The sequence below is a fragment of the Macaca mulatta genome, chromosome 20, assembly GCF_049350105.2.
Source record: "Macaca mulatta isolate MMU2019108-1 chromosome 20, T2T-MMU8v2.0, whole genome shotgun sequence".
In the NCBI taxonomy this organism is placed as follows: domain Eukaryota; kingdom Metazoa; phylum Chordata; class Mammalia; order Primates; family Cercopithecidae; genus Macaca; species Macaca mulatta.
Window position 1 is genome coordinate 23,235,944 of NC_133425.1, and position 13,045 is coordinate 23,248,988.

At 50.8% G+C, this 13,045-nt stretch overlaps 1 protein-coding gene across 11 annotated transcripts in view; it reads right to left on the reverse strand.

Annotated features, from left to right (window-relative positions):
• Positions 1–13,045, reverse strand: part of ERN2 (endoplasmic reticulum to nucleus signaling 2) — a 41,087-nt gene that overhangs the window by 4,024 nt on the left and 24,018 nt on the right. For 7 of the 11 annotated variants that reach the window (XM_077986546.1, XM_077986547.1, XM_077986555.1 and 4 more), the window contains 13 exons: positions 12,038–12,116; positions 11,804–11,951; positions 11,566–11,687; positions 10,179–10,334; positions 9,758–9,923; positions 4,840–4,924; positions 4,178–4,367; positions 4,001–4,100; positions 3,710–3,909; positions 1,121–1,268; positions 900–1,027; positions 235–358; positions 83–150 (listed from right to left, as the gene is read on the reverse strand). In XM_077986546.1, the coding sequence (XP_077842672.1) occupies positions 83–150; positions 235–358; positions 900–1,027; positions 1,121–1,268; positions 3,710–3,909; positions 4,001–4,100; positions 4,178–4,367; positions 4,840–4,924; positions 9,758–9,923; positions 10,179–10,334; positions 11,566–11,687; positions 11,804–11,951; positions 12,038–12,116 (1,714 nt within the window). The remainder of the gene's footprint in view (positions 1–82; positions 151–234; positions 359–899; positions 1,028–1,120; positions 1,269–3,709; positions 3,910–4,000; positions 4,101–4,177; positions 4,368–4,839; positions 4,925–9,757; positions 9,924–10,178; positions 10,335–11,565; positions 11,688–11,803; positions 11,952–12,037; positions 12,117–13,045) is intronic. The other 4 variants (XM_077986548.1, XM_077986549.1, XM_015125800.3 and 1 more) reach the window with 2 other exon arrangements.

Here is a 13,045-nt window from a genome sequence, read left to right on the forward strand (position 1 = left end):
GGGTAGGTAGAGCAAGAGAACCCTGGCTCAGCTGCAGCCGTGCCTCCCCAAGACCCAGGCCCACCCAGGCCCCAACACATACCTTGTTCCTCACAGCACGGAGCAGGTCTCGCACTGATGTCCCCTTATAGGACCGGAACTTTCTCAGGTCTGTGGACAGGGAATTCAGTGTCCTGAAACTGTCCCTGCTGGGCTCCCCTCCACCACCCAGGCCCACCTGAGTGTAGCCTCTACCTGTCTGCAGTGGCATGGAGATGTGCTCGTGCCAGTTGTCCCGGACCACCGCGCAGCCTCCTGCCTCCAGTGCCCTCATCAGGGGCTCCTGCTCAGACTCCTTCTCCAGCCAGTCACTGACATCCTGAGGCCCCAGAGAGCTCCTGAGCCTTGTGACCGGGGCCAGATGCCACATAGCCAGGAGTGTGTTGTCTGACTTAGGGGAGTGATTTAGGGTGACTGACAAGGATCATTGCCTCTGGGGGCGTGAAGCTTCTCTATGCCACGCCTCTGTTATTTACCACCAACCTATGAGCTTGGTACTGCTGTCCCCTTTCTACAGATGAGCAAACTGCAGTTCAGAGGCACGAAGTCTCTTGCTCAAGTTCACACAAGTGCAGTGGGCTACTGGCACAGCATGAGTGACGACTCAGGTGGAAAGGAATGGGCTATGTTCCCATACAAAGGGCAGCTGGGGCTGGCGAAGCTGGCAGTGAGTGGACCGGAGAGTGCCAAGATGGTGGAGTTTAGGAGTCCAGGCTGGGTCCCAGTTTAGGGAAAGAGCCAGGTTGCCAGGACCAGGTAGCTCTTCCTGTTTTCCCTCAGCCAATCTAATATCCCATTTCTAATTGCCCAGGACCCAAACTTAGGACTTTTGGGGACCATTCCCAAGCTTTCCTTCTGACCTGGAAGAACTGGAGTTGCTTGGCTCTGCTCCAAAAGAAGGGGTGGGCCAGCACCTGGGGGGCAGAGGGGCGTGCCTGTGGCAGCAGGCTCAACATGGCTGCAACCAGGTCCCGGGCAACCACCTTGTCTGGAGGATGGAAGAGGAAGAGAAAAGTCTGCTTCAGGCCTGCCTAGTGTCTTGCCCTTCCTCCCTTCTCTGCCCAGCCCAGGGCTCCCTCACCATGGACCTCTTCCTCCAGGTGAGCCAGACAGGGAACCCCTGTGAGGATGTTTGCCTGGCGATAAAGACTGTCTCCAAAGGGGTGGCTGCCACCAGAAAGCACGTAGTAGAACACGCAGCCTGCAGAGAAGATGTCCACGGCGCTGGTCTGGGACAAGAGAGATGGGCGTAAGAAGGAAATCTCTGCTTCCAGGAAGTCGGCCTGGCTAAATTCTCCCATGGGCTGATAGAGCAGCCAGGGGTTTGGTTCAGACTGGAACTCAAGAAGCTTCCTGAGCAGCATCTCCTTGGCTCTAGATGCTCCCTGCCCACACACACACACACCACTATAGGGGTCCCATGGTTTTCATCCAAAACCTTTGCCCCTGCTGAGCTAGTTCAGGTTTCCAAGCTTCATTCCTGCAGGGTGTAGGCAGGTAACATATGTGGGTGCCAGACATGAGGCAATAAGGCAATCAGGAGGACTGTGGTGACCTGGCATGGGTTCTGTCTGCAGGGGCACCTGGTCTTTAGCTCCAACCCATTGTCACCAGGGGACTCTCCAGGGTGGCAGAGCTGATTTTGTTTTTTTTGAGTTGGGGCCTTGCTCATGTTGCCCAGGCTAGAGTGCAGTGGCACAACCACAGCTCACTGTAACCTCAAACTCCTGGGCTCAAGCAGTCTTTGGCCTGAGTAGCTGGGACTACAGGCATGTGTCACCATGCCCGACCAATTTTAAAATTGTTTGTAGAGATGGGTCTTCTTATGTTACCCAGGCTGATCTCGAACTTTTGGCCTCAAGTGATTCCGATATTTTAAAGAAAATCCAGAAATCCAAATTGTATGTGGAATTTCTCAAACGTTAAAATATTGGGCCAGGTATGTGGCTGACACCTTGTAATCCCAGCACTTTGGGAGGCCGAGGTGGGAGGATTGCCTGAGGCCAGGAGTTCAAGACCAGCGTGGGCAACATGGTGAGACCCTGCCTCTACAAAAAAATACAAAAATTAACTGGGTGCCATGTTGCGTGCCTGTAGTCCCAGCAACCTGGGAGGCTGAGGTGAGAGGATCCCTTGAGCTCCGGAGTTTAAGGCTGCAGTGAGCTGTGATGGTATCACTGCACTCCATGACAGAGCAAGACCCTGTCTCAAAAATACATATATAGGGCCAAGCACAGTGGCTCATGCCTATAATCCCAGCACTTTGGGAAGCTGAGGTAGGTGAATCACCTGAGGGTTGGGAGTTCGAGACCAGCCTGGCCAACATGGCATAAACCCCATCTCTACTAAAAACACAAAAATTAACTGGGCGTGGTGGCACCTGCCTGTAGTCCCAGCTACTAGGGAGGCTGAGGCAGGAGAATCACTTGAATCCAGGACGCGGAGGTTGCAGTGAGCTGAGATCATGCCACTGCACTCCAGCTTGGGCAACAAGAGCGAAACTCCATCTCAAAAAAAAAAAAGAAAAGAAAAAGAAAAAAAAAATATATATATATAGGCCACTAATTTAAAAATAAACTGTACAGTCTCATGACATCACGCATTTAGTCCTTGAGCCCAAGTCACCACTTTGAGCTTTCTCTCACCTTTAGGACTGGGGGCAGCCTTCCCTGGTGACTGTCCTTTTGTGTGATTGGCATCTATTTCTCTGGCTTCAACTTCCGCCCACACACTGTGACTCAAAATCCACAATTCTGGGGTCCCAAACGCAAGTGTCTGTCTGTGTGGGTCAGATGCTGCTCTGTGTATCAACTAATTAGCTCATCTGATGCCCTCCAAAACCTTCGACACCAGTGGTTCTCAAACTTGGCTCCACATAAAAATGACCCAGGCAATTAGGTCAAAATCACTGGGTGTGAGGTCTGGGTTTTTTTGTTTGTTTTTTTGTGTTTTGAGAGAGAGAGTCTCACTCTGTTGTCCAGGTTAGAGTGCAGTAGCCTGATCTTGACTCACTGGAACTTCCACCTCCCAGGCTCAAGCGATCCTCCCACCTCAGCCTCCTAAGTAGCTGGGACCACAGATGCACACACCCACACCGGCTAAATAGTGTGTGCTTTTGGTAGAGATGAGGTCTCCCTAGGTTACCCAGGCTGGTCTTGAACTCCTGAGCTCAAGCAATCCGCCTGCCTTGGCCTCTCAAAGTGCTGGGATTACAGGTGTGAGCCACCGCACCCAGCAATGGGCATCCTTTTTTTAAGTTGTGCAGCGGTTGTGAAGCACAGTGAAGATTGCAAACCATTTTCTAGCTCAGGGTTTCCCAACCTCAGCACCACTGACATTGTGTTAATTCTTTGGGTTGAGTGCTGTGCTGTCCTGTAAGACATTTAGCAGCATTTCCAGCAGATGCCAGTAGCCCCTCCCTCCCAAGTCATGACAGTCAAAAATGTCTCCAGACATTGCCTAATGTCCCCTGGGTGGCAAAACAGTTCCTGATACTGCTGTAGAAGGAAGGATAAATTATCCCTTCTTTAAGAAGAAACAAGCTTGGAGGAGCAGCTCAAAGTCACACAGCAAGTGTCATGGAGTCTCCTCAGGAGGGGAACTGGGACAGGGACGGATTCCTGCAGCCTGGGGCAGCTGTGTGCCTGGAGGACTTGGTGGATAGACTCACAGGACTGTCTGGTGGCAGGAGCTGCAGGAGCTCGGGCGCCATCCAGCCTTCCGTGCCGGGGATGCCGGAGTGGAGGCTGAAGCTACAGCGGCCAGCAGGCAGCTTCTTGCAGAGGCCGAAGTCTGAAAGCACCACCCTGCCCAGGCCCTGGCTGTCAGGCCCGGTGATGAGAATATTGCCTGGCTTCAGGTCCCGGTGCACTGTGGGAGGTGGGCAGAAAGAAAGCTGGTTGCTGAGGGCGGAAGGCAGGCGCTAAGGACAGGAAGAGGGAGGCAGGGGTAGTGCGGGTACCTATGTGTAAAGAATGCAGGTGGGCCAGGCCAGACATCAGCTGCTGCAGCACCACCTTGGGCTCCAGGCCCCCGCGATCCAGGTCCGGGTTTTCTACGTACTGAGCAGCAGTGAGGGCCAAAGCATCAATCTCCAGCCCGGACCTTCCCCCCCACCCTCCCTGAGCCCTCAACTCACCTCCTGCAAGGAGGCCCGGCAGAGCTCCAGGGCAATGTAGTGGAACTGGGGTCCCCGCTCGGTGCAGAAGTAGCGGAGCACATTGGGGTGTCTGTCAGACTCCTGCAGCAGTTGAACTTCCCGCCGAACCAGGCCAAAGCACTCGCGGAGGAGCCGCTTGACAGCCACTGCTCGTCCCTCAAACTGTCCCCTGGAAAGTGGGTGATGGCGGGGGCAGGGGGGCATTCAGGGAAACGAGATAAAGGGCACTTTGGGAGGCCAAGGCGGGAGGATCACTTGAGGTCAGGAGTTCGAGACCAGCCTGGCCAACATGGCGAAACCCTGTCTCTACTAAAAAAATATAAAAATTAGCCGGGCGTGGTGATACACACCTGTAATCCCAACTACTGGGAAGGCTGAAGCCCGGAATTGCTTCAACCTGGGAAGCGGAGGTTGCAGTGAGCTGAGATTGCACCACTGCCCTCCAGCCTGGGCAACAGAAAAAGACTCAAAAAAAAAAAAAAAAAAAAAAAAAAGCAGATAAAGGAAAGAGCAGGACTGGTGAGTGAGGGATTAACCTGTACCCACCTCGGGGAGTCTTTGGAAGAATGTCTCTCTTGGGGACAGTGCCCACGAGGGCTGTGAGTGCCATGTCCCCAGCTTGGCTCCTGGCTGCCACTCACCGGAAAACGAAAGTCCCGCCTGCCCCGCGGCCCAGCACGTCCTTGGGATTGAAGGAAATCTTCCCCACTACGGTGAGCTGCTCAGCTGGGGGAGAGGAGGGTGGTGACTCAGGGAGCCTCTGCCTACCTTTGCCTGCCACTGGCCCAGTCCACACTCACCTCGACCTTTTCTGCGCCTCCACCCTCCCATGCTTAGCCTGGTGCAGTGGGTAAGAGCAAGGGCCCAGGTGCCAGACTGTCTGGGTTCAATGTCTGGTGCTGCCACTGACTCTTTGTCTACTTAGGCAAATTCCTCACTTCTGTGCCCTCAGTATTCTCATCTGTAGAGCAGTGAACTAAGGTTAAAGAGCCCACACAATATTATTGTGAGGATTAAATGGATATATTGAAAGAACGGGTAGAGGTGATGTCTGCTATATTATCCTCTTTTATCTCTCCCCCTCTTTCGGCATCTTCTGCACAGGTTTGTTTTATTTTCCCTTTACATTCTCTGCCATTCTGCCCACCTCCACCAGCTGTAACCGAATCCTTTTAATTGACACTGAATCAGCTTCAATTTCAAGGGAAGGTGAGTTCCGGCAGTTGGAAGAGTGATGAGAGTGAGTGTAGCCACAGAAAAAAGACTGGACCGGACAGAAGCAGTGGGCATTGGATGCTAACCTGCCCAGAGTTAGTTCCAGGGCAGCAGGGAGCCCCCCCAGAGTCCTTGGTTTCCCATTAGGATGGGTGGGGTTGGCTCAGGTGGGCAAAGATCTGTAGGTTGGGACAGTTACTGCCCTTCCCTTTGGGCAGTCTGTGAGAGATGTCTCCTCTGACCCTGGCAAATCTGGGCAGGCTGTGTCGTGCTCAGCTCCAACGGGTACTATTCATATAGCAAAACGTATATGGCACCCCTAGAGTTGTGCAGTGCAGTGGTCCTGAGAACATTCTACTTAGAGTTTCTAGCTTCAGTTTTTACAGTAAGCTTTAGGAAGAGTAAATGAAAACCAGCATTAGGTCTGGGCACCGTGGCTCACACCTGTAACCCCAGCACTTTGGGAGGCCGGGGCAGGTGGGTCACTTGAGTTCAAGACCAGCCTGGGCAACATGATGAAACCCCATCTTTACAAAAAAAAAAAAAAAAAATTAGCCAGGCATGGTGTTGTGTGCCTGTAGTCCAGCTACTTGGGAGGCTGAGGTGGGAGGATTGGCTTGAGCCTGGGAAGCAGAGGTTACAGTGAGCTACATTTCAGCCTGAGTGACACAGCAAGACCCTATCTCAATAATAATAATAATAATATCAGCATTAGGGATCGGTGAGAAAATCACCAAGCTGCACCTTAGCATTCCTCTGGATTATTTGCTTAGAGTTCACACTCATCTGTCAGCAAGATGCAGACAGTACCTTCATTGGTATACACTGAACTTTCTGGAGTAATGGGCTCAGGCAGGGCCTTGCTGGAAGCACATCACCCACACATAGGAAAAACAGGCAGATCAGCGAGCAGGGACAGAGCTGCTTGAACAAACCCTGCTCATCTGACTGCAGGTGACAGTCACCCTTCTGGGCCCTCTTTGTGTCACTGGCTCTGCTGGACTCAGAGGCTCTTGTGTGTCTGCTCTCAGTGCTCTCAGCATGGAGTAAACACTTGCTTAGAGTTTCCTGGGTTAGATGTTCAGAAGCACCCTTGAAGAGAGATGCCAGACTTAAGGCCACAAAGGCCTTCAATGCAGATATAATGAGCTGGGGAGGCTCAGTCTGCACACACAGATATTTGCCATCACTCTGCTCAGCCTTTTGCATAATTATAATGGAGAGGCAGCAAATGTGGGAGCTTTTGTTGTCGTTGTTTTTTTAGAAACGGGCTCACTCTGTCACCCAGGCTGGAGTGCACTGGCGTGCTAGGTTCACTGCAACCTCAAACTCCTGGGCTCAAGCAATCCTCCTGCCTCAGCCCCCCAGGCAGCTGGATTACAGGCATATGCCTCCATGCCTGGCTAATCTTTTTGTATTTTTAATTTTTGTAGAGATGGGGCTTCACTATGTTGCCCAGGCTGGGCTCAAGCAATCCTCCTACCTCGGCCTCCCAAGTTCAACTCTAAAGTAATCAAAAGTTGTCGTGTCAGGGAGAAAGGGCATACAGTCAGAATTGCCTCTGGCAATCCCGAATACACATGATGGACTTTGCTGCTGCTTCTCCACAGGTTGGGGAACGCTTACAGTCTGTCACATTCTTTCACAGGTATTTGCCGGGTATTGGTCAAGCAGGGGCACCATCCCACAGAAATGAGGGCACCTGCTGGAGCCAGCCACGTGCATTTGGATCCCTGAGCTGCCACTTGTTAGCTTTGTGAGCCGGGGTTGGGTTGGGAATTGTCACTAGACCTTTCTGCCTTAGTTTCCTCTTCCATAAAAGGGGCATTCTATAATAACATTCACCTCACAGGAATGTTATCTCATGAGTTAATGCATTCAAATGATTCAGAACAGTGCCTGGTATAGCCTGGTATACAGTAAGCGCTATATAAATGTTATCTCTGGTTCAGGCTGGATTGCATCCACTTGTCATTGAATACATGATGCAGCCAGAGGTCCTGAGGAAGCCCAGCCAAACATATGTAGATGAATTTCTGTAAGTTTTTGTTTTTGTTTTTTGTGGGTTTTTTGTTTTGTTTTGTTTTGAGGCGTAGTCTTGCCCTGTTGCCCAGGCTGGAGTACAGTGGCACAATCTTGGCTCACTGCAACCTCTGCCTCTTGGGTTCAAGCAATTCTTGTACCTCAGTCACCCCCCAGTAGCTGGAACTACAGGCACCCACCACCACACCAGGCTCATTTTTGTATTTTTAGTAGAGGTGTGGTTTCACCATGTTAGCCAGGCTGGTCTCGAACTCCTGACCTCAAGTGATCCCCTTGCCTCAGCCTCCCAAAGTGCTGGGATTACAGGCATGAGCCACCGCGCTTGGCCAAATTTATTCAAGTTAAATGAAAGTTGGCCGGCCGGGCGCAGTGGCTCAAGCCTGTAATCCCAGCACTTTGGGAGGCCGAGACGGGCGGATCATGAGGTCAGGAGATCGAGACCATCCTGGCTAACACGGTGAAACCCCGTCTCTACTAAAAATACAAGAAAATTAGCCAGGCGAGGTGGCGGGCGCCTGTAGTCCCAGCTACTCGGGAGGCTGAGGCAGGAGAATGGCGTGAACCCGGGGGAGCGGAGCTTGCAGTGAGCCGAGATCGCGCCACTGCACCCCAGCCTGGGGCACAGAGCAAGACTCCGCGTCAAAAAAAAAAAAAAAAAAAAAAAAAAAAAGAAAGTTGGCCATGACTCCACTGTAGTTTTGTGAACCATAAAACAGTCCATAAGGACTTTGACAAGAATGACCCTGGGGAAAGATGGAGTCCTGGTTGTCCAGGTAAATAGCCAGACTCAACTCGAGTCAGAAGGTCCAGGGAGATGGGCGTTTTGGGATACTGTGGGGTATTACTTGGACCCACCCAGGGCCAGTAAAATGACAAAAACTACAACAGCTCAGGGCTGAGAAAATCCTGCTGCAGGGCCCTCTGAAAGAGCTGACCCCTGAGGAAGGGGAGCTGTTTTCCTCTGGGCTAAGGCACAGTGACCACAGAGGCGGACATTGTGAACAGCACTGGAGCATCAAGCCACGTGTAGCGTAAACTTCCTCCTGAGAAGGTGATGGCAGGGTGGGGCCAAGGTATGAGGAAGTGGCTTGAGCAGTGACTAGAAGGAGCCAGCACGAGTTCACAAAGACAACCAAATACATGAGCCCAGCCCAGAGCCAATCAAGCAGAAGTAGCCTGGGCTGATTGGTAAAGGCATGCAAGAAGCCCCTGGAGCATTCCAGATGCCAGAGGAACCTTAAAAGGTTCACAGCTCACTGCAGCCTCGACCTTCTGGACTCAAGTGATCCTACTGCCTTAGCCTCCTGAGTAGCTGGGACTACAGGTGCACACCACCACACCTGGAGAATTGTTTGTATTATTTGTAGAGACGGGTCTCCCTATGTTTCCCAGGCTGGTCTTGAACTCCTGTCCTTAAGCAATCCCCACCTTGGCCTCTGAAAGTTCTGGGATTACAGGTGTGAGCCACTGTGCCCAACCTAAAAGGGCTTTAGTCCTTATAGGACAAAACTGAGAAAAGATAAGAGAAGCGTTTAAAAAAAAAAAGGTACTAAATTGCACAAAGGTCATTTACTATTATTGCTTCCAAATATAACATCATTTTAACATGAATATTAGTATTACCTAAGTATTATTTAATAATAATGATTGTTGACTTCTCATGGTGAGATGATGTAATGAGCTGGATGTTATTATTCCCATTTGACAAATGAAAAAACTAAGCTCTAAGGAGGTAAACAGAGAGCAGCCTTAGATCTATACCCAATTTTGTCTACACCCAGGTTCCTTGAAAATAATAATACAATAATGAGCTGGGTGTGGTGACTCATGCCTGTAATCCCAGCACTTTGGGAGGCTGAGGTGAGAGGATCACTAGAGGACATCAGTTCAAGACCAGCCTGGGCAACATAGCGAGACCCAATCTCTACCAAAAAAAAAAAAAAACTTTAAAATTAGCTCTGCATGGTGGTTTAGGCCTATAGTCACAGCTACTTGAGAGGCTGAGGAGGGAGGATTTCTTGAGCCCAGGAGCTTGAGACTGCAATGAGCTATGATTGTGCCACTGCACTCCAGCCTGGGCAACAGAGCAAGATCCTGTCTCCAAAAAAATAGTGATTGAAAAATGACAGCAGACACTCCTAGAGTGCTCAATTACATAATAGGCTCTACTCAAAACACTTATTAATTCATGTAGACCTAACAACCCCACTGTAGTGGCTTTTAATAAACCAGCTTTGCAGTTAAATCTGCCCCTTGCTTTTCTCTGTTCCTGACTACCCTGTCCCGTTCACTCAAGCTCACCTTCGGGGTCGTCGAGTGGCCGGGCTTGCTTCGAGGGACTTTGAAGCCTCTTCTGGCTCCTCAGGGTGACCCCCGAGTGCAGGGACTGGGCATCCTGGGAGATGTCAGCAGAGTCTGCAGGTACCAGGGGGGTCTCCTGCTGCTTCTCCACCACTTGTGGCTGCTGCTGTAACATGAGAGCCTAAGGGAGCTCTGTCCTGGTCACACCCTGCCCTGTGATGGGCCCAGTATCTGTGACTGAGATGGCCTCACCAGGCAGCAATGAACTTACAGAGCAAGATCACAGGGGCCTGGGGAGCTGCTGGGAGGGAGGCAGGGGGCAAAGTCAGAGCTGGGTAGAGGGAGAGAGTTGCTGAGTGGTCTCAGAGAGGAGGAGCAGCATTTCCCCAAGACAGACCTGAGGTCAGGGCGATGGGCCTACCTGCCTCATCACAAATAGAATCCACCCTCCCAGGAGGACAGCAGTGAGGCTAGCTGCCAGCAGGTCTTGGGGTCCCAGCCCCAGGTAGGAGTCTGGAATCTTTTCTTCTGGATGCAGCTCGGAGTCCCAAAGTTTCTCTCGACTCAGGCTCAATAGCTGGGGATAAAGGGCCCCTCACTGTTAGCACCTCCTTCCACCGGGGAACCCCTAACCTGTCTTCATCACCCCGCACAGGGCTGGGCTTAGCTGAAGGGGCAGTGAGTGGTCTGTGTATGGTGGGAAACGTGGCACTCTCCACAGTGCTGAAACATCATGTTGCCCAGAAGAATGGTTTTCTAAGAATGGTTTCTAAGAAAAGAATGGTTTCATTTCTACCCAATGACCAGCATTTCATGAGAGGTCACGAAAAGACACAGGTACTCTTGGAATGTCACGAAAAACATAGATATCCACCTCCAGAGATTCTAAATGCGTTAGCTCTGGAGTTGGCTTCCAGGTGATTCTGATGAGCAACCGGATTTGAGAATTATTGCTCTAGGCCATGGCTGTTCCTTCTAACCTTGAGCTATTTACTAGTGATTTGGCTCCAACCCTCTCCCAGGAGCACATGCTTTTATAGTTTTTGTTTTCAATGAATATTTTACAGTTTTTACACTGAAGAAGGATAAAGAAAACATGACCTACGTTTCATGATTTAGGTAGTCAATGTCTTTTTTTTTTTTTTTTTTTCCGAAGAGACAGGGTTTCACTGTGTTATCCAGTGCAGTGGTGTGACCATAGCTCACGGCAGCCTCAAACTCTTGGGCTCAAGCAATCCTCCCACCTCAGCCTCCTGAGTAGCTGGGACTACAGGTGCACACCACCATGCCCCACTAATTTTTTATTTTTTATTATTTTTTTTTTTTTGAGACCGAGTCTCGCTCTGTCGCCCAGGCTGGAGTGCAGTGGCCGGATCTCAGCTCACTACAAGCTCCGCCTCACGGGTTCACGCCATTCTCCTGCCTCAGCCTCCTGAGCAGCTGGGACTACAGGCGCCCGCCACCTCGCCCGGCTATTTAATTTTTTTTTTGTAGAGATGGGGTCTTGCTATGTTACCAAGGCTGATCTCAAGCTCCTGACCTCAAGGCATCCATCCTCCCACATTGACCTTCCAAAATGCTGAGAATATATGAATAAGCCATCGTGCCCAGCCACTTTTTGACACTTCTAACGTGTTTCTGGCAGTAACAACAACAACAACAACAACAACAAGTTTGTCTTCTGGGAAATTGTGTGAGGTCAATTGACCCACCCTGATTGTTATTCTTAGCAGCCTGAGGAAAAGGTCCAGGGGCTATTCCCCCATCTGCCGGGGCCTCCCTACCCCCCACTCTCTGCCAGCACTGACCTCCAAGAAGAAGGCTGGGGTCTGGGTGTTCTCTGGGGGTCTTGTGTCTGCAGTTCCACTCCCCGGGGTGGGATGGACCCTCAGCATGGTAGTGTGCAGGACTGGGGGTAGCTCGTGGTGTCCTAAGGTGGGGGGCAAAAGTCATCAGGCTGAAGGGGACCTTAGCTTTCCAGCTCAGAAGCTGGGCTCACAGGTTCTTTATCTTCATCTACTCCCAACTTTAGCCAGAGGATCTCACCAATGAGCAGCCACTGGCTTGGGAGGGCCACACTGCCTGAGGGGTATCTAACAGCAGTGCTGGGTGAGCCCTCTCGCTCTCCTGAGACTTGGAGTGTCACCTCATCTGTGGTGGGGCCATCTGTGGGGGCCAGGGTCAGTCCACGAGGCTACGGCAGAAGATGGAGAGCCATAAGTGAGGGAGGTTCTTCTCCCGTTCATCCTCTTTCCAGCCCCCTCAGAGACCACTTCTCACCACCAGGGCCACTCCTGTGTGGACCAGTGCTTTAGAGACATAGAAGCCAGTTTCATCCTTCCCCACATACAGCGTCATCCTAGCGGGAGAGAAGAAAAAGAAGAGAAGAATGAATGCTGGTGATGTGTAGTTTCCGTTATCAGGGTACTCATGCCCTTGTATATTTCCCTCTCACATTGACTCGGCTTAGCCACGAGACTTGCTTTAATCAATAGACAACAGCAAATGTGGCATAAGTAGAGGCTTGAAAAGTGCTTGTGCCTTGAGGCTTCCTTCTGCATTTTTCTGTAGACCCTGAGACTACCATGGGAGAAAACCCAGGTTAGCCTGCTGGGGCATGAGAGACCTCTTTAATCCCCCATAGGCCAAACAGTCCATCAGCTATGAGATAGGTGAGTGAGGCCATCCTAGATTCTCCAGACTCAACCAAGCCACAAGCAGACTGCAGAAAAACCACCCACCCATCCCAGCTGACCCACAGAATCTTGAAAAATAATAAATTGTTGTTTTTTAAGTTCTCTGTTTTGGGGAAATTTGTTATGCAGCTAAAGCTAGCTGATACATGTTCTATAGTCATGATTTCAAATCTATGTCTAACCGAGACCTCTTTCAAGAGCACAATTTTCTTTCTTTCCTTCCTTCCTTTCCTTCCTTCCTTCCTTCCTTTCTTCCTTTCTTTCTTTCTTTCTTTCTTTCTTTCTTTTTCTTTTTCTTTCTTTTTCTCTCTCTTTCTTTCTTCCTTTCTTTTCTTTTCTTTTCTTTCTTTTTGAGATGGAGTCTTGCTCTGTTGCCCAGACTAGAGTGCAGTGGCGTGATCTCAGCTCACTGCAAGCTCTGTCTCCCAGGTTCACACCATTCTTCTGCCTCAGCTTCCTGAGTAGCTGGAACTATAGGTACCCGCCACCACGCCTGGCTAATTTTTTGTATTTTTTAGTAGAGATGGGGTTTCACCGTGTTAGCCGGGATGGTCTGATCTCCTGACCTCGTAATCCGCCTGCCTTGGTCTCC